The 21,828-nt window shown below is 36.6% G+C and overlaps 1 protein-coding gene across 1 annotated transcript in view; it reads left to right on the forward strand.

Moving 5' to 3' along the window:
- PIGK (phosphatidylinositol glycan anchor biosynthesis class K) overlaps window positions 1–21,024 on the forward strand; it is a 130,042-nt gene extending 109,018 nt beyond the window's left edge. The window contains exon 11 of the mRNA XM_001168438.7: window positions 17,531–21,024. Within this exon, the coding sequence (XP_001168438.1) occupies window positions 17,531–17,647 (117 nt within the window). The 3' untranslated portion in view covers window positions 17,648–21,024. The remainder of the gene's footprint in view (window positions 1–17,530) is intronic.
- The last annotated feature ends 804 nt before the right edge of the window (window positions 21,025–21,828 follow it).

Raw genomic sequence — 21,828 nt, forward strand, 5'->3', positions numbered from 1 at the left:
GACTTGGCAATGCGGGCTCTTTTTTGGTTCCATATGAACTTTAAAGTAGTTTTTTCCAATTCTTTGAAGAAAGTCATTGGCACTTGATGGGGATGGCATTGAATCTGTAAATTACCTTGGGCAGTATGGCCATTTTCTCGATATTGAGTCTTCCTACCCATGAGCATGGAATGTTCTTCCATTTGTTTGTGTCCTCTTTTATTTCTTTGAGCAGTGGTTTGTAGTTCTCCTTGAAGAGGTCCTTCACATCCCTTGTAAGTTGGATTCCTAGGTATTTTATTCTCTTTGAAGCAATTGTGAATGGGAGTTCACTCATGATTTGGCTCTCTGTTTGTCTGTTATTGGTGTGTAAGAATGCTTGTGATTTTTGCCCATTGATTTTGTATCCTGAGACTTTGCTGAAGTTGCTTATCAGCTAAGGAGATTTTGGGCTGAGACAATGGAGTTTTCTAGATATACAATCATGTCATCTGCAAACAGGGACAATTTGACTTTCTCTTTTCCTAATTGAATACCCTTTCTTTCTTTCTCCTCCCTAATTGCCCTGGCCAGAACTTCCAACACTATGTTGAATAGGAGTGGTGAGAGAGGGCATCCCTGTCTTGTGCCAGTTTTCAAAGGGAAAGCTTCCAGTTTTTGCCCATTCAGTATGATATTGGCTGTGGGTTTGTCATAAATAGCTCTTATTATTTTGAGATACGTCCCATCAATACCTAATTTATTTAGAGTTTTTAGCATGAAGTGTGGTTGAATTTTGTCAAAGTCTTTTTCTGCATCTATTGAGATAATCATGTGGCTTTTGTCTTTGGTTCTGTTTATATGCCGGATTATGTTTATTGATTTGCGTATGTTGAACCAGCCTTGCATCCCAGGGATGAAGCCCACTTGATCATGGTGGATAAGCTTTTTGATGTGCTGCTGGATTTGGTTTGCCAGTATTTTATTGAGGATTTTTGCATTGATGTTAATCAGGGATATTGGTCTAAAATTCTCTTTTGTTGTTGTGTCTCTGCCAGGCTTTGGTATCAGGATGATGCTGGCCTCATAAAATGAGTTAGGTAGGATTCCCTCTTTTTCTATTGATTGGAATAGTTTCAGAAGGAATGGTACCAGCTCCTCCTTGTACCTCTGGTGGAATTCGGCTGTGAATCCATCTGGTCCTGGACTTTTTTTGGTTGGTAAGCTATTAGTTATTGCCTCAATTTCAGAGCCTGTTACTGGTCTATTCAGAGATTCAACTTCTTCCTGGTTTAGTCTTGGGAGGGTGTATGTGTTGAGGAATTTATCCATTTCTTCTAGAAAAAATGGTTAGACGAATGGCTAACTAGAATAACCAATGTAGAGAAGTCCTTAAATGACCTGATGGAGCTGAAAACCATGGCACAAGAACTACATGACAAATACACAAGCTTCAGTAGCCGATTCGATCAACTTGAAGAAAGGGTATCAGTGATTGAAGATCAAATGAATAAAATGAAGCAAGAAGAGACGTTTAGAGAAAAAAGAATAGAAAGAAAGGAACAAAGCCTCCAAGAAATATGGGACTATGTAAAAAGACCAAACCTACATTTGATTGGTGTACCTGAAAGTGACGGGGAGAATGGAACCAACTTGGAAAACACCCTGCAGGATATTTTCCAGGAGAACTTCCCCAACCTAGCAAGGCAGGCCAACATTCAAATTCACGAAATACAGAGAATGCCACAAAGATACTCCTCGAGAAGAGCAACTCCAAGACACATAATTGTCAGATTCACCAAAGTTGAAATGAAGGAAAAAATGTTAAGGGCAGCCAGAGAGAAAGGTCGGGTTACCCACAAAGGGAAGCCCATCAGACTAACAGCAGATCTCTCGGCAGAAACTCTACAAGCCAGAAGAGAGTGGGGGCCAATATTCAACATTCTTAAAGAAAAGAATTTTTAACCCAGAATTTCATATGTAGCCAAACTAAGCTTCATAAGTGAAGGAGAAATAAAATCCTTTACAGACAAGCAAATGCTGAGAGATTTTGTCACCACCAGGCCTGCCCTAAAAGAGCTCCTGAAGGAAGCACTAAACATGGAGAGGAACAACCACTACCAGCCACTGCAAAAACATGCCAAATTATAAAGACCATCGATGCTAAGAAGAAACTGCATCAACTAACGAGCGAAATAACCAGCTAACATCATAATGACAGGATCAGTTTCACACATAACAATATTAACCTTAAATGTAAATGGGCTAAATACTCCAATTAAAAGACACAGACTGGCAAATTGGATAAAGAGTCAAGACCCATCAGTGTGCTGTATTCAGGAAACCCATCTCATGTGCAGAGACTCACATAGGCTCAAAATAAAGGGATGGTGGAAGATCTTCCAAGCAAATGGAAAACAAAAAAAGGCAGGGGTTGCAATCCTAGTCTCTGATAAAACAGACTTTAAACCAACAAAGATCAAAAGAGACAAAGAAGGCCATTACATAATGGTATAGGGATCAATTCAACAAGAAGAGCTAACTATCGTAAATATAATATGTGCCCAATACAGGAGCACCCAGATTCATAAAGCAAGTCCTTAGAGACCTACAAAGAGACTTAGATTCCCACACAATAGTAATGGGAGACTTTAACACCCCACTGTCAACATTAGACAGATCAACAAGACAGAAAGTTAACAAGGATACCCAGGAATTGAACTCAGCTCTGCACCAAGCAGACCTAATAGACATCTACAGAATTCTCCACCCCAAATCAACAAAATATACATTCTTCTCAGCACCACATCGCACTTATTCCAACATTGACCACATAGTTGGAAGTAAAGCTCTCCTCAGCAAATGTAAAAGAACAGAAATTATAACAAACTGTCTCTCAGACCACAGTGCAATCAAACTAGAACTCAGGATTAAGAAACTCACTCAAAACCGCTCAACTACATGGAAACTGAACAACCTGCTCCTGAGTGACTACTGGGTACATAATGAAATGAAGGCAGAAATAAAGATGTTCTTCGAAACCAACGAGAACAAAGTCACAACATACCAGAATCTCTGGGACACATTTAAAGCAGTGTGTAGAGGGAAATTTATAGCACTAAATGCCCACAAGAGAAAGCAGGAAAGATCTAAAATGGACACCCTAACATCACAATTAAAAGAACTAGAGAAGCAAGAGCAAACACATTCAAAAGCTAGCAGAAGGCAAGAAATAACTAAGGTCAGAGCAGAACTGAAGGGGATAGAGACACAAAAAACCCTTCAAAAATTCAATGAATCCAGGAGCTGTTTTTTTGAAAAGATCAACAAAATTGGTAGACCTCTAGCAAGACGAATAAAGAAGAAAAGAGAGAAGAATCAAATAGACGCAATAAAAAATGATAAAGGGGGTATCACCACTGATCCCACAGAAATACAAACTACCATCAGAGAATACTATAAACACCTCTACACAAATAAATTAATGTTTACTTTTAAAGGGTAGTGTTATTCAATCTGTAACATTGCTAGAGAGAGATGTATAAATTATATATTGATATGTAGATGCTAAACATTTTCCTCGTGCGAAATAGCTGTATCTAGTATAACTAAAATTATCAAGTAATTATTATAATAGACAATAAACATTAGCGTGCTGTCTTCAACTAGTATATAGAAGCAGAAAAGGACTGTTTCAGGTTATTGTCATTGAGTAAACCACATAGAGGGCCTTTATCCATGTGAAAGATCATTATAAATAGAGTATGGGAAAAGTAATTATAAGATTCATTTTTGTTGTACAAATATGTTAAACATTTGTATGACTACCATGACTGAAAGTGACTACTTTTGTTAAAAATACTTTTTCAAACTTTAGATAATTTATTTTAAAAGGAATGTTGTTTATGATCGTTTTTAATACAAGTAAATAGTGTTCCAAAAAGTTAATTTGACGGAAATTAACTATTTTCTCCCAAGAGTGATTTCATTTAAGCACAGTGGGAGGCTTAATGATTTGTTCGTCAGCCTTTGTATCTCAGAAGGAGGATGCCAGTCGTCCTTTTACACTTGAAAGCATGTGATGATTCTCTTGAGAGATCCATATTAAAGAAGTTAAAGAAATTCTGCCTAAAAACAAGGAGTTGGAATTACCTTTCAAGTAGCAAAGTAACAAAATCCTGTTATAGTAAATTTAAAACTTGTCCCATTAACTGTTTGCCCATTTAGGAATATTTGCATAACGGGAAACAAGCATTATTCATTTTTGGTGTGTTGATGGTTTTCTTTTGATACCATGTAAAATACAGTTTTAATGTACTTTTTGGATTTTTAACTTGGTGCATTTTCCGTATAATTCAAGATTAAGATTTTTAGTTTTTCTTTCAGCACTTTAAAGATGTCTTTCCGTTGTTTTCTGCCCTCCATGGCTTCTAACAGCCTAGCTTCAGTCATTCTTATTTTTGTTTCTCTGTAGCAAGGAACTACAAACTTTTTCTTAAAGGGCCAAATAGTAAATATTTTAGGCCTGTGGGCCACATGGTGTTTGTTACAACTAGTCAATTTTTGGTATAGTGTGAAAGCCCCAATAGATAATGTGTAAATGAAAGAGCATGGCTATGTTCCATCAAAACTTTAGTTATATAAACAGATGTCCATCATGTGTATTGTAGTTTACTGAACCCTGCTCTGTAAAAACAAATCCCTTTTTCTCTGACTGTTTTAAAGATATTCTCTGTCATTGTCAGTGTTTTGATTATGCTGTCCCTTTGTGTAGTTTTCTCTGTGTTTCTTCTGCTTGGTGTTGAGCTTTAGGGATCTGGTAGTTTCTAGTTTTCATGAAATTTGGAAAAATTTCAGCTATTATTGATAGAGGCAGGAGACCGAGAAATTCTAGGCAGATAGGGGTGGGTCCCCACTGAAACCCCACCTTCAAGCCAAAAAAGCAAACAGCCTGAAACCCATGGCCCAAAGTTTGCCCACTCTCTCCCAATTGGTTCTTTCTGAATAATGCCTTTTTACCAATCTAATGTTGCCTTTTCCAAAACTACCTATGGCCTGCCCCACCCCCATCCTGTGCTTATAAAGACCCCAGACTCAGTTGGTAGGGAGGGAGATGGCTGGACTTCGAGGGAGACCGCTGAACTTAAGAAGAGATAACCTGACTTCAGGGAAGATGACGTGCCCTTTCTGTCCCCTCTCCAGCTCCCTTATCCACTGAGAGCTGTTTTCATTGCTCAATAACATTCTCTACCTTCACCGTCCTTCAATTGTCTACACAACCTTATTCTTCTTGGACACCAGACAAGAGCTCAGGACCCACCAAGCGTGGGTACCTAGAAAGGCTCTCACACCAGCCTTTTACCCTCGCTAGTAGAGAGAAGTCGCCCCGTTGCTCCATGCACTGAGGCAAGGGGCCAACTGAGCTGCTAACACACCGCTGTCTACAGACAGCAGAACTAAGAGAACACTGTAACACCCACTCTGGGGCTTGAGAGTCGTGGGCACCCTCACCTGGGTGCTGCTGTTGGCCTTGCATGGAGCTTTCTCCTGCCAGTGCCTGGAACGGCCAGTCAGATCCCATACTCGCTTGCTCACATGCTCCCTCCCACAAGGAGTTGGGCATGGTGGGCCGAGTAAACAGGGTGCCTGTGTTGCGAGTTTGTTGAAGGCGCGAGAAAATCCTGTGTCATTATTGGTTTTAGATATTTTTCTCCCTTCCTACTTGGGACTCCAATTAGGCAAATGTTATCCTGCTTGATATTTGCCATAGCTTATTTAGGCTCTGTTTATTTTTTTCCCTGCCCTTTTTCTTCTGTGCTTCATTATGAATAATTTCTATTGCTATTTTATTTGTTCTCTGATGTTTCTTTTCCAGTGTATTATCTGCTGTTAATTCCATCCAATGTATTTTTTATTTCATATGAAATGAAATTTCATATTTTTTATCTCAAGATCTTATATGTGTCTTATTTAAATATTCTATTTCTCTCCTCATATGTTCATGTTTTTCTTTATATTTGATTTAAAATATCTGCTTTCAGATCCCTGTCCATTGAAATCATCATCTTTTTCATAAGTCTTTTTCTAGTAATTGTTTTTCCTCCTGGCTGTATGTCATATATCTGTTTTTTGCATGCCTGGATTTTTAAATTGGATGCTAGATGTTTTTAGTTTTTTTGTTGCTGTTAGCTGCTGGACTTTAGATTTTTGTTTTATTTATATAGTGAGTGATGAATTTTGTTTGAGGGTAAGTTTGATCACTTTAAGAATTGCTCTTAAGTTGTTACCAACAGATCCAGAGTAGTCTTTTTTTTTTTTTTAAGATAGCCCCACTATCCTGATTTAGCCTCACTATAAGCTGTGACCTGATGCTTTTGTATCTTACAGGGTCTGTCCATTTCTCTAAGTGTGTACATGAACAATTCCCAACCCTGAAGGAGCTTTGGGAATTGTTTGGCCTTTTGATATTTTTTTCCCTTCTACCAGCTATAGGTAGTTTCTTGTCATGCATGCATAGATTAGAACTCTGCCAAAAATGCAAGTAGATTCCTCTGCAGCTCTCTGGAGCTCCTTCGTGTATTTCTTTCTGTGCAGCTCCCTCCTCTTCTATCCTGCAAATTCTAACCGCCTAAACCTCCCTGAATTCTAATTTGTGTCACTTCCACTCAAGAAGACTGCCAGGCTGTGTTTGGGTCTCTTTTCTTGCGCTGTAATTTGGAAACTGCCTACAGGCAATGAGCTTGGGGCAATTAAAGGATTCATTTGTTTCGTTTTTCTCAGGGATCAGAAAACTGGTGCAAATTGTCCAATGTCTGAAAACCATTGTTTATTACCTTTTGTCTGACTTTCTAATTGTTCAAGATGGGCAGATAATTCCTTAGCATTTAATTTGTCATAGGTGGAAGCATAACTCTGATTACCCCTAAACAGACACTGGTAGACACTGTTGATAAATGAAGCTTTATTATTTATTTGAGGGGACTATGGGTTATTTTTCTCAGTTAAGAACTAAAAAATACATTCATTTACTTTGAACTTCAAATTCTTTTACTTTTTTTTTGAGTAGAAAAGAGAATCGTTATTGTCCCATAAATTACTTACCAATTACAAAGAGTAAAAATAGTAATTTTATTGTATTATAACTTGAAGGATGCCACCATAGCCAACATCACCAATAATGGAACAAACTGATATTGTATGCCTCATAATGTGATACAATTAGGACTCAGTATTACTTACAAAGTATTTCTAATAAACAAACAATATGCATAACCTGAATCTAATCATGAGAAAACATCAGAAGGATCCAAACTGAAGGGCATTTACACAAACAACTGGACTTTACTTTGGTTTCTTGCTTCCTTCCCTTTTTCTTTCACCCTCAGTGTTGAATCCTAGGAGGAGTTATTTTCTTCAAAGTAAATTAAAGATAGAATGCCATTGCCATCTGACCCTTATTTTATATACTAAAGAAGACTAGGATGGTATAAAACAAACAAAAAAAGCTTCTTTGTATGAGAAAGAGCTCTTGGAAATTTAAATATAAAAGCTGAAATGTAAACATATAATAAACATCTGGACTATCTGCATCAAAAGCTTCTGCTGTTGTATGAGTTTTCTATCACTGCTGTAACAAATTACCAAAATTTGGTGGTTTAAAACAACCCAGATGTATTATTTTACAGTTCTGAAGGTCAGCTGTCCAACAGGGGTCTCACTGGGCTAAAATCAAGATGTCAGTCATTTCTGGAGGGTGTGGGGAAGAATCAGTTTCCTTGCCTTATCAAGCTTCTAGAGACCACCCACATCCTATGGCTCATGACCCCTTTCCTCCACCTTCAAAGTCAGCCGGAGTCCCTTCTTAGGTTGTCATCGCTCTTGTTCTCCCTATTCTGCCTCCTTCTACCACACTGAAGAACACTTGTGATACTATTGGGCTCACCTAAATAATCCAGTATAATCTCACTATTTTAAGGTCAATGGATTAGCAAATTTAATTTCATCCATAATCTTCAATTTTAAAGCATACCACTCACAATATTGGAGGGTGTTGCCTCTAGAAATATAATAGAATCCAAATAATTAGGAGTGGTCACCAGGAAACTAAGCCTGGATGCCTCTTCAGTGGATGCCTCTCCTGTGGAGATTCTTGGATTTCATTAATCGCACAATGAAGTAGTACATTGAAATGAGATCCACTGAATGGAATACCACAACAGGTCTTGCTGCCACCTTTGAATGTTTTCACCAACTGTAGTTACTTTGCCCAATTGGAAAGTCTTTTAATCTCCTCCATTGGAATTCTATCTTTTACATGATTTTAGAAGAATTTTTTTGTGTGCGAGATGGATTCTCACTCTGTCGCCAGGCTGGAGTGCGGTGGCACCATCTCAGCTCACTGCAGCCTCCGCCTCCTGGGTTCAAGCGATTCTGCTGCCTCACCCTCCCGAGTAGCTGGGACTACAGGCGTGCACCACCATGCCCAGCTAATTTTTGTATTTTTAGTAGAGATGGGGTTTCACCATGTTGGCCAGGATGGTCTTGATCTCTTGACCTTGTGATTCACCCGCCTTGGCGTCCCAAAGTGCTGGGATTACAGGTGTGAGCCACCGCACCTGGCCAAAAGAATATTTTTTAATTTATGACTTCTTACTGTGGAATCCTAAACTAGATTATACAGTTGATCACTATAATTCTTAATTTTTCCTTAAATCCTAAAACCAAGAACATTAATGAATTGGCATTTAATAGATGATGTTTATATTTCAGTATTTTATATTTCTTGTCTTCAAGAGGAAAATAATACATAACTAAGACAAATTGGCCTGTTGTATCCAGAGCTTGTGAGGACCTGATCAGGTTCAAAAATAGGTATCACAAACAGATCAAAATGTAGTAGAATCACACCCATATATTAACTGTAGTGTGAGATAATAAACCAAATATCATCAGTGCCCTGAAAAGAAGAAATTAATTCTTACTGGGGTATGAGAATAGACTTAACCTGGAGGTGAAATTTGAGGTAGGTCTTAGAGAATAATAAAATAGGTATGGAAGACTAGGAAGAATTCAGCTATTTTTCTTTACTTCTATTTTTTTTAAAACATAAAGGTAATGTCATAACTTTAAGTGTTATTCCACCCAAGGAACTCTGCCAACAATGCAAGTAGATTCCTTGCATATTTTTTTAGTATCAGATGTAATAAATAGTTTCATGTCTTGTTCATGTATTGTTTATTCATCCAGGTTTGGCAGATTTATTTGTGAATTAGTTTTATTGGTGTATAACAAACTTAGTGATTTAAAACCATTATTATCTCGCACTTTCCATGAGTCAGGAGTCCAGGCATAGCTTAGTTAGTTCCTCTGTTCAGGGTCTCACAAAGTTTTAATCAAGGTATCCACCAGGACTGTAATCTTATTTGAGGCTCAGGGTTCTCTTCCAAGCCTACTATTTAAAAGAATTCAGTTCTTTGTGTTTGTAGGACTGAGGGTGTCAGTCAGTTGTAAAGGCTGTCTGCCATTCTGTGTCTAGTGCACCGTACAACACGGCCGCTTGATTCTGGGAGGCCAACAGGAGAGCATCTTGGCTACTTCGAATATATCTATCTTTCCAACTTCAATCTCTGATATCTAGACCTCCTTTTAAAGGGCTCATCTGATTAGATCAGTGCCTTATTTCCCACCTCTCTCCCTGTGCCCTGGATAATCTCCTTTTTTATTAACTGAGAATCAACTGGTTAGGTACCTTGATTATATCCTCTGAATCCCTCATATGCCATATAATTCAGCCTAATCATAGGAGTGATAGTGCATCATATTCACAGGTCTTGTCCAGACTCAAGGGATAGGTATTATATAGGGCATTTATCCCAGGTTGAGGGAATCTTAGAAGCTGTCTTACATTCTGCCTACCACAGTTTGACTTATACTATTAATATAATTAGAGAAATACAAATTGCATTTTATATAAAGGCTATAGATAGACTGGAAATACTAATAAACCACCACTAATTAAATAGTTGAACACAGCTATTTTCTGAAATAATTATAACTATAACCTTAGTAGATTGTTTTATACTTTCTGTCCTTAAAATACAATTTAACTGAACTCATATGCTCATTATACTTTTAAGAATCTCATTGAAACCTTGGAAATTTTCCATTTGCTTCCCAATAAATGTGTACAGTTTTCAAAATCCTAAGTTTTTTCTTTTTACATAATTTTAATACTTAGATCTGTGCTCTGTTAACTATTTTGAAAGTTATGTGGTAATGTTCTCCTAGCGACATGGAGGGGGAAACTGAATACTATTCGCAATTGGAAGTACAGTGTTGCTTAGCTACCTCTCTTTTAAATTTGAAATATTAGGCATTTCAATAAGAGGGTAGCCCTTAAGCTTTTAAGTGTTTGCTTATAACATATTGCCGTGTTTTATGTACACTTTTCACCTTTGTATTGTAACTTATTGTGAAAGTTTAAAAAAAGAGGAGTGCATTTAATGGCAGTCACTAGAGTAACTTAACTACATAAAGTCAGTCATTTTTTTAAGAAGCTCTAATGGACACAAATGAAATTACAAGATATACTTTAATATGAACTTACCTCAAATGCAGCTATACTGCCAAATGCAATAATTATACCAATTTTGTCACTTGATTGTAAGTAAAATCATTGTAAAATGTCTAAAAGGTTACATATAGTTGTTTTAAAAATAGCAGTGTTGTCATATGTCAGCAATATCATTAAACACATACTGAAAAAGCACTTTATTACATTATGTTGTTGTTATGCTATCCGGGTTACTTTTTCTTAAAGTTGGACATCAGTAATAAACAGTGTTGCTGCAGTGTTTCTCCTATTTGGAAAGGAATATATGAAGATTCTTCTAGGTGGAGTCTTTCAATACAGATTTTTGCTGCGTAATCCAATTTCTCCCCAAAATAACTAAAGTAAGACATACTCATTGTAGAAAACATTTTCAAAAGCTTAGGTAAGTATAGAGAAGAGATTTAAAGCCAACTGTATTCCTGCTTCCCCCAGAAAAACACTAAGACTTTAGTATGTTTCCCTTCTTTGAATATTGTTATAGAAAACATCATATTTCAGATTCAATTTGCATCTTGTTTCCATTTTACTATTTTAGTATAAGCATCTCCAAATCATTAAAATTATTTGAAAATATTTTTATTAATATGTGGATGTACAATGTTTCCTGTATTATGTGACTATAGATTCCTTCCTGTTTTTTATTATGTAGCCACTGAGAAGAGAACCTTTGTGAGTGTTTCTGAATTCCTTAATATAGATCCTAGAAGTGTTACAAATCCTAGGAATTAGAATAAATGAATATTTTAAAGACCTCTAAACATGTTAATGGGTTATTTTCCAGAAAAGTTAACTGTCCTTATTAACATTTACTGGTTTAATTGTAAGAAGAGAAAGAAATACTTAATATATTGTGTTTATGATGAAGAAAAATGATTTTTTCAAGTGTTAGCCATTTGTAATTATTCTTTTGTGAAAATATTTCCCTGTTCCATTTATTGATATACCCTTGTGTCTTACTGATTTGCAGGAGACCCTCATGTATTGAATTTATCCCCTTTTCTGTCATAAATTCCATTTATGTGCCTTTTAATTTGATTTCTATACATTTTGAAATACAGATCTTTCCAAAAACTTTTGTAAAAATCCCTTTACAGCCAGGCATGGTAGTTCACCCTGGTAATCCTAACACTTTAGGAGGCCAAGGTGGGTGGAGGATTGCTTGAGCTCAGGAGTTTGAGACCAGCCAGGTCAAAATGGCGAAACCCTGTCTCTGCCAAAAATACAAAAATTAGCCAGGCATGGTGGCATACACCTGTAGTCCCAGCTACTTGAGGGAGGTGCTGAGGCAGGAGGATCACTTGAACTTGGGAGATTGAGGAGTCTGCAGTGAGCTGAGATAATGCCACTGCACACCAGCCTGTGTGACAAAGACCCTGTCTCAAAAAAAAAAAAAAAAAATTCCTCCACCTTCTCTTTATTTTCACTCACTGCTTTTAGGCTTATTAATAGCCTTATCGTACAGATTCTCCTACATTTTATCTTTTTTTTCTTCTTCTATTTTTACACTTAATTCTGAACCATGTAAAGTGTGTTTTTGTTTACAGTGTTGGGTTAGGAACAAAACTGATTTTGTTTCCAAATGCTAATCCATTGTTACAGCACCAGTAGGACTACTATTCCCTTTCCCACTGATCTGTGATAGCCCTTTTATAATATACTAAATCCTGGGATACTGGACTGATTGTCTAGTTTCTATTCTGTTTTATTCGTCTTTCTACACTTGCATCAGAATCACATTATTGTTTAGCGTTATATATTTTTTTAATATCTCTGACTGTTTACCCCTCTCTGTAATGTAGTTTGTTTACCTTACATCTCATGTTATAGGTATTCATAGTTTTTTTAATTGTTATTGTGAATGACATTTTTTTCTATTTTCTGACTCATATTTGCTGACATACTTGAAAGATAATGATTTTTTAAAATATTTATATGAAATCTGAGCCCTTTATTCTCAATAATTGTAAGAATTGATTTTATGGAGCTTTTTGATATCTAATAATCATATCTATGAGTAATGAAAATTTACTTTCCCTTCCTACATGTTATGTCTGGATTGGCTAGAAATTCCAGAGTAATGTTAACTAATAATGTTAACAGTGGGTGTTCTTATCACAGGAAAGTTAAAATCATGATTAAGGAAAAACTGTGGTCATCTTTCAATTAAAACCCAAATCATAGTTGAAAACAAATCATCCTTAATTTTCTAGATTACATTAACTGCCTTGCACATTTATCATGGAAAAAGGTACATAAAGATCTTGGGTAGTGTGCATTTCTCCAGCACGGGCGCAACATGTGATTACCTCTAATTGGTAACTTTAAAGGGAAGAGGAACCAAACTTCAGATCTAGACTTCAGTTGGAAGACGCCTAAAGGGAAGCTAGATGAGTTAGTTTCTAGATTCCCCTGCGTCACTGTCATTTCCTTGAAAGCAATTCCTGGCATGGTGGCAGTTGGAGTTTCTCTCTTTCCAGAAGACTATAAAGGAGAGCTAGAGGAGAGCAGCACTGCATCTCCACTAAACTGAGGGCTTGATTTGCTACCTGTCATGCTGTTCTTATGCCATTGTTAGAAAAACCCGAAGCTACAAGTATGGTGATGGGAACTTTTTCTGTTTTGTTATGGTGATAAAGGATCAGGGTTTTTCTTTTCTTCACGTTGTCACCGCTGTGGATGTATTTCATAACTTTTGATGTATCATGAACCACTCCAAACTTAGTAATTTAAAACATCAGTCATTTATTTAGCTCACAATTCTGCAGGTTGGCAATTTAGGATGAGTTTAGCTGGGCAGTTGTGTTCTCAGTTAGGCTCCGTCATGAGTCTGTGGTGTGGTCAACTTGATTAGTAAGATGGTTTTGCCCTTATAGTTGGCTGGTTATTAGCTGGAGGGAAGCTCAGCTCTTCTGTAGCTGGAAGTGTAGGCTTTTTCTCCTGGTGGTGGAAGAGGTCTGAGAGAGAGCAGAAGCAAGCCAAGCCTCTTGAGGCTAACTTAGAGCTGGGACATTGTTACTTGTGTTGCATTTTGTTGGCCAAAAGAAGTCATAAGACCTGCTGATTCAAAGGATAGGGACATAGATTCTACCTCTTGCTGACAGCTTCTATAAAGTCACGTTGCAGAGGGTATGGACACAGTCAAGAATGGGTAATTAGGGCCATGTTTGCCCATCAATCTAACATACAATTGGATGAATGAAGGACTCGAAGATGTGCTTAGAACACTATGTTCCTTGTAAATGTGGATTTTAATTTTGCTGTTACAAAATTATGTCATCCAGCTCCCTTTTTATTTCAGCCTGTTGTCTTTGTATCATGTATTCTTTTTCTCTTTATATTGTTCTTTCATTTTTGGTTGGTTGTGAATCTTTATTCAAATCCATGCCAGATAAAAATTGTCTAAAATTAATTTTTGGTTCCTTATTAAATTTTTCTCAGGGAGATCTTCTCTGCCTCTTCAGATTATAATTTATTTCTCATGTTTGGGAGTATTTTTCCTCATAGAGCCCACCTCAATTTTTCCTTTTTATTTGGACACTGTTGGTATTTGCCAACAGAGTGTGTGGATGGTTTTCACTATCCACTTAGGTTTAAATGCCTTCTCAAATCTGTATCTGAGGAATAGGTTGTTATATGGTTCCAAGTGACTGGTTCTTAGACCACTCTAAATGTGGCTTAAACTAGGATCATCTGCTACCATGCCACTTATGCCTGTTTTTTGGGGCACTTAAAAAAAGGTGAAGTATATGGAAAAAAAACCCATATTTTTAAAACATGTACTACTAACAGGGTTTTCCCTGCATTTTCTGGTCTCTGCAGAGCTTTTCCTGTGATACTAAGCCTTCCAGGAAGCAGTGAACCATTGTCAGTGCCCGCCTACCCTTTTGTCATATTGCTTGCTGGGAATTATATTTAAATGGACATATAAAGAGGTGTGCCACTGGGAACTGGGAATGAGTTACACAACTCTGGCTGCCTCATAAAGCCATCTTTCTACTGCATAAGCACTGTGTCTGTTAAACAGCAGGTGGAAAAAGGGAGTGAGCTAAAGTCCCTTACTCAGCTGCAGAAGTATTGTGTTTCACAGAGCAAAGCAAGCCGTTGCATGGTATATACCAAACAGAAAACTAAGCCTACCATTAATTTGTTTCTAATCCTTGTTTCTGGGAAACTGTCAGAGATTTCTCATCAGAGGTTAACTGAATTTTGGTAGGGTGTGCTGTTGTCTTTTTCTGTGCCTTTGTATGGATTATTGTGAGAAGGTGGGAGAGACTGCACTAGGGGATTCTATTCAGATACCTTCTTAAGCTGAGTCCAAAGTGCATTTAGTTCTTAATGCATTTTCCATTTTTTATTAATCAAAAAAATGTATTGAACGAACATTAAGAAACATAGCAACTGCAAAGAGCAGTTTTGAAAGGCCAGGATTTGCTGCTTTTGGTAGCTTATGCAGTGTTATCATGTGAATAAGTTTACTGTTCCATTATAATTTTGCAGAAATTACATATATTTCTTAGTCCTCCATTATTACTTTTAAAGTTTGCTGTTGGAGAAATAGCACTTTGATTTTCTCTTTGTTCCTACCCTGGCCATCAGCGGTCTAGATGTGAAACACATACCTGTCAAGGAGGTTGAAAGACCAGAATGAAGTGCCTCCAGAATTCTCCAAGCCAGCCTGTGGAATAATGGGTCGAAATAGCTGCCAGGACTAGTTGTTGAATCTTTGAAAAAATGATAGTTACTTTCAAAGATGCTATTTTTTCCATAGTTGTCTTATCTCTGGCAACTGTTTCTGGCTGCTAAGTTTAAGATTTAATAGTAAAATTACAACCTCAGGGAGTCCATCTCATTGGAAAGTAACTGGAGTTATTACAGCTGCAGAATTAAGATTTGCTATAACTACTTGATTATTGTTTCTGTAATCTCTAATGAATGTAGAGCTTAAATGATGTTCACCATTTTTTGAAAAACATGACTTGGTTTAAATGCCTTCTTAAGTCTTTTAGCACTGAAGTTCATTAATTGGATTTATGGAACAATTGTCTATAGCCTGTTCTCCTTAGTTAAGAGTTTACATTGGTGCCAGATTTTGACAATATGTATTTAACTTTTTTACAGTAGTAACCTAAGTGTGAGTGTTTTAAAATGCCATATAAATGAGGGACTCCTAGTTGTTAGGGAAAATCAGTATCTGATCTCTCAAACTAGGTCAGTGCTTTTAAACTGGGCTTTCAGGGAATATCTATAGGTTGTATAAAATGTGCTTCCACTAATAATGAATAATGGTAATCTTTTCCCGGTATGTGGAAAAGTAGTTTTAGATCTTAAACATTTTCAACCCTTTTGTGTGAATTACAAATTGTTTGACTAGTAGAAAATAAACAGGACAAAAACTGAGCAGTAGTCTTGTTTAGTTCACTCACTTATTTTTTCATTGACACGTGCTTGTGATATTTATATTACTTATCTTTAATATAGCTTTGCTTTTTATTAATTATTCTAGATTTTCTACTGGAATTAAGATTTGTCACAGTATTGCACAGAAAGCACTGTAACTTCCAAGAGCTTTGCCATTAGAAATGGTTTGAGAACCACCGAACTTACCGTCTTGTAGGATATTAGAGGGCAAGGACTTTTGCCATTATCATCACACATGTTGAGTGGAAGCCACTGCAGACTCTTAAGTGGAAAATAACATGAGAAAAATTGGATTTAATATTTTGGGATAAATTTTGGGGGAGTTTTCTGGATGGACTGGTAGAGGTTGAGGGTAAGCATAGGAATGAAGATGGAATGTAACCACTTTAAACGTTGGTAGGTCAGTTTATATTAAGCATTTGATTAAAAGCTCTGAAAACTCTAGCATTATGATTCAAGTTAAAATATTGAGGTAGCTTTCTTTCCTTTTAGTTTGAAAAGTTAATTTTGAATTGATGGACATTATACATGACGACTAAAGCAAATTTTAGCTTACTGTTTCTCTCCCCTATTGTCTAAAATATGATTCTAATATCATAACTGTCATTACAGTCTTGGCCAGTAATTCAGTAAGTAGAAAAGAAATCATTGTCACAAACTTCCAATTACAAGGCTGTAATGTAGCTGTTGAAATGACAACTAAATGGAGAAGACTGGTCTTGCTGGACAAAAAAGCATACATGACACTTGTGGGGTGGGGAATAGAGAAGGGGGATAAAAAATTGACTTAGATGGACTTTGATCCCAGGGAGTGTGCAGGGAGATAAATGATAAAGATAAATATAATAGTGAATAGGAGTAACAATAGAAGGAGTTATAGTTCAGGTACTATGGGAACTCAAAATAACATATCAGGTGGGAGAGTCTGGAGGAGGCATTTGAGTTAGTGAGTTTTGAATAGGCACAATGAATAGGTTAAGGAGCATTCTACCTCAAGGGAAAAACATGACCCAAGGCACTGGCACTTAAACAAGTGTGTGTTGAATAGCTGAATGGAATTGGGTAGCGTTTGTTCTTCCACTGATTTACTCACTATGATATATGAATGCCTCCTGAATGGCAAGCACCATGGCAGGTTGGTGCTGGGAATATAATAAGATGACCGTCATGGAACTACAGTCTAATAGAGATAGATAAAACCGACAAATTAATGAATATATAAATCCAAAGTGAGAAAGACTGTTAGGCTACTGAGTAACTTGAGTGAGGATAGATGGTATGATTAGGTAGTCAGGGAAGGACTCTTTGAGGAAACAAAATATAAGCTGAAACTGATCTTTGTTAGGAGCCAGTTTACCCTGCAGGATATTTACCCTGTCTGAAGTCTTTACCATTGTTGCTATCCCAATGTGTTTAATTTGACTAACTAGTCCCCATTTCAAACACAACCAGTGAAATTTATCTTTTTCATCAATGTTTGCTTTATTGATTGCTGAATTATTTACCTGTTATAAAATTTATCATGTTATTCTTGTTTTGCAGAAACCGAAGCTGAAAGACTGGCATCCTCCTGGGGGCTTTATTCTGGGATTATGGGCACTTATTATCATGGTTTTCTTCAAAACTTATGGAATTAAGCATATGAAGTTCATTTTTTAGACTTGATGATGAATGAAGAATGCATGGAGGACTGCAAACTTGGATAATAATTTATGTCATTATATATTTTAAAAAATGTGTTTCTCTTGTATGAATTGGAAATAAGTATAAGGAAACTAAATTTGAATCAACTATTAATTTTATAACTTAAAGAAAAATAATTGTTAATGCAATTGCTTAATGGCACTAAATATATTCCAGTTTTGTATTTTGTGTATTATAAAAGCGAATGAGACAGAGATCAGAATACATTGATTGTTTTTGAAAATAGTAATTTCCCCTTATCCCCTTTTCATTTGGAAAAGAAACAATTGTGAAGACATTAAATTCTCACTAACAGAAGTAACTTTGGTTAATTATTTTTTGTATATCCTCCCAATCTTTTGACTTATGCACATATTTTTTCCCAATATGGAGATCATATGGAATGTACTATTTTGTAATGTCTTTTTTCATTTTACGATGTATTATCAACCTTTTCCCTCTCAAAAATACATTGTGAATGACTGCATAGTATTCACTTTATGAATATTTAATTCATTTCACAGTCTTCTATTGTTGGACCACTTACGTTGTACCAAATGTTTTCCTTTGGTTTATTCTTTAATGTATTAATATTTTACTGCTGGTCACTCATGGAATCCTGCAGCTTTAATTAAAAGCAAAGATGAAAAATTGGTTTTTTAATCTATGGCACTGACAATCTCCAGGACCTTATATGTTGTCAGTTTATTTGGGAAATTTTAGACCTTTGATAATTTCACGTATTGACTGCTCAAGAGAAACATACCCTATTATTTTTCATTTGTAAGCGTTCTGTGATCTTCTAGAATTGGTCACGTCCTCTTCATTTTCCATCTTGAAAGAGAGAGCCAACAAGGACTTTATTTCATTCTGTTTTAGGTAAACCTCCTTGCCCACTGGCTGTATCTATACTTTCCTTGAGAAAAATCCCATAAAGTGGATGGACCTGTGAAGAAAATATGTACGCTTATGGCCTAGCCTTCATGTCTGGCTGATGTATCCTATAAGGCAGTAAGCCTCTTTTCTGGTCTCTGGTAAGATGCAAGAGCTCATATCCCCATCACTGACATTTTAGTTTGGAAATAATATTGAGACTGTGCTATGACCAACCCCTGATGTTGTTTTTTCTTTTCAAACTTTTGCATATGAGTAGAGGAAAGGCCTAAAAGTTAAGTATTTATGTCTGGGGGGATACCTTCAAGTGTCTTATCTGTTTTATGCAAGAATTTATGTGTTCATCTTTATTCAGTGCAAAGATTTTTTTTTTAATTTTGTTTATAATTGTAGGTAACATTAAGACAACTCTTCCTCCACAAGAAAACCTCCTAAAATTAATATTCCTTAAGATTTGTTTTTCCTTTTGCACTTATAATATTACCTTTTAATTGCATGCAAGATTGTCATACTTTTCAAAAGGCAAAGGATTGACTGTGTTATCTCCCTAGTTAGAACAAATGATATTGAGGCTTTTTGCCAGCTCTGAATCTTTATTTTAATTGATCTTTTTATTGATGTGTTATATAAATGAGGAAGAAAAATTTTGTCTGATTATGTGAAGGATCTTTCTGTACATGAAAAGAAGGGAAAATAAACTTGCAATTGAATAGACTGATTATAGTAGCACTGAGACACAAAAAGATTGACCATGTTGCCCTCCAGACACTCATACAAGGTCGTGGACACCACGGTGAGGCGGAGCTATTTAGGGTGGTAAAGGAATTATGATTGTTCTTGAGCCAAAGTAATTTAGTTTGAATATAATGAAACATACCCTGTAAAGACTGCTAGAAAGTAAAAGGATTCGTCTTCAGAGGTTGTAGAAGGTGCCCTTCTTAGTTAAAACCAAACTGGGAAAAGTAATACTGGATAAAATATTCAGGATAAATTTTGCCTCAGCAGAATTTCAAAGGGCAGTTGTTCCTCTGTTTCATTATTGAATCTTCAGAATATAGTTAAAGCCAAAAGCTTAAAATATGTTAAATGTTTCACTTATAACCATAATCTTTTTACACAGAGCATACTCTGCCTTCATAATAACTAAATCCTCTGCATGTGGTAGATGAGTATGTTTAGGAAATATTGTCAGTGCAATTAAATGGCCTACACTTTAAACAGTATCATAAAAACAAATCCTTAAATATATTCTACTTGAGTCACAAAAGCTGAACAACAGAAAGGTGTTTTGTTTTTGCCTTTCTCACAGTGTTGTGGTGAGAATCAGATGAGATAGTATTTTGACTAAACACTTCGGAAATTGTAAATATATGGTGGCATTATTGTTCTTATGTCGGCTTAGGAGGATACCAAAGGGGAAGTTAATGGTCACAGTGCACTTATGTAGCTTTCTAAGCTACTCAATGTGATTCTTGTTCTCTTTGCTGTTCTTTTTCTCCTCCCCCATGGTGTCCTTCAGAGAGAAAAGGAATGTAGATAAATGAATCCCTGCAGATGTGTCCTGACATTTCAGGGAGGGACAGGGTATAATGATGCCATCCTGCAAAGGCAGCCTGTGTGAGAAAAAGAAATCAAATAATGTGGATTTTAAAATTACAAAAGACATTCATTTGCAGTTTATGAAAGGAAAATGTAGTTTGGATACAAAGCTGATTAAATTGGATCAAGAAAAATTAGAATTAAATGCAAAAAATAATCCATGCATTTATGGTTTTGATTTTTATATATTCCCAGCTAGTTGAAAATGATGATTCCCACAAGAAGCATAACTCAGCTTGTTTCTGCTTACTGAGTATTTTCTACTATGGTATATGTTGATAACATTTCTTCCATTATGTATGTTGTATACCAGAGTTACAGTTACTGTGGGAATCATAATTTGAAATTTTGACTCCTGTGTTTCTGGAATCTTTACAACAAATGTTGCATTAACATATAACTTTTTTCAGTTGACTTTACCAAAATTAAGCCCATCTTTAGTAGATACTGTTTTAACATGTGAAAGAAATACGTTATAAACATACCACAAGATATGGCTATAAAACAGTGAGATCAGTATCCATTTTTGCTTTAAAGAATTGGCCTTATTGCTTCAGTGTCACATCTCATACTCAAGGGCATTTACTACAAAGAAAGAGTTCTCCAATATTGCTGTTCTGTTGCTGCCTGCCCTATTTACACATGTACATGCTACTTAAATAGGAAAGCCTTTCAATTCATGGACAATACACCTTGGTGGTAACCAGGCTTTTATTTTTTTTTCTTAGTGTAAAAACTGTACTGTTTTTGAAATGTGCTGTGAAATATTAGGTTTAACTGTGTAGATCCTAGAATAAGGGGATTTATATAGATGAAGTTGTAACCAAGAAACTGGTTATTAAAAATTTATTTACTCCAAACATGGAAAGGTGGCAGTGTCATTCTTGTGTCACCTGCACAGTTTGCAGTCTCAGAGACTTCAGAGGACTCTGAGATTTGCCTGCTGAGGTATACCCAGTCATAGGGTCTGCCAGGTGGGAATCACATGATATGACCCACGTTCAGTTTTCTCTCTTTTGACTATGGTAGTGCCAGCTTTGACTGTGCTAGAGTTTCAGGGACGGACATGAGCGAAACTTTCTTAGGGGGGGTCATTTAATAAGGTCATAAATGTAAAGCAAATTGGCTGGGCATGGTGGCTCATACCTGTAATCCCAGCACTTTGGGAGGCCGAGGCGGGTGGATCATGAGTTCAGGAGATTGAGACCATCCTGGCTAACGCGGTGAAACCCCGTCTCTACTAAAAATACAAAAAATTAGCCGGGCGAGGTGGCGGGCGCCTGTAGTCCCAGCTACTCGGGAGGCTGAGGCAGGAGAATGGCGTGAACCTCCGGGGGGCGGAGCCTGCAGTGAGCCGAGATTGCGCCACTGCACTCCAGCCTGGGCGACAGAGCGAGACTCCGTCTCAAAAAAAAAAAAAAAAAAAAAAAAAAAGTAAAGCAAATCACACAATGTCTGACATATAGGAAAAGTCAATGTTTTGTTCTTTGCTGGGCAGGACTATCTTGCTTTTAACTTCCACTCAGGCCCAGGGTCTTGTCACTCTTTAGAGAACATTAGCTTTGCTATTCCTAGACTGTCCTTTTCCCATCTGTTTTCAGCAGGCATAAGTTTTGGGTAACAGTTTCTTTCGATACTATCCAACGATTTTAATCCATAGACTC

This window comes from Pan troglodytes, chromosome 1, assembly GCF_028858775.2.
Source record: "Pan troglodytes isolate AG18354 chromosome 1, NHGRI_mPanTro3-v2.0_pri, whole genome shotgun sequence".
In the NCBI taxonomy this organism is placed as follows: domain Eukaryota; kingdom Metazoa; phylum Chordata; class Mammalia; order Primates; family Hominidae; genus Pan; species Pan troglodytes.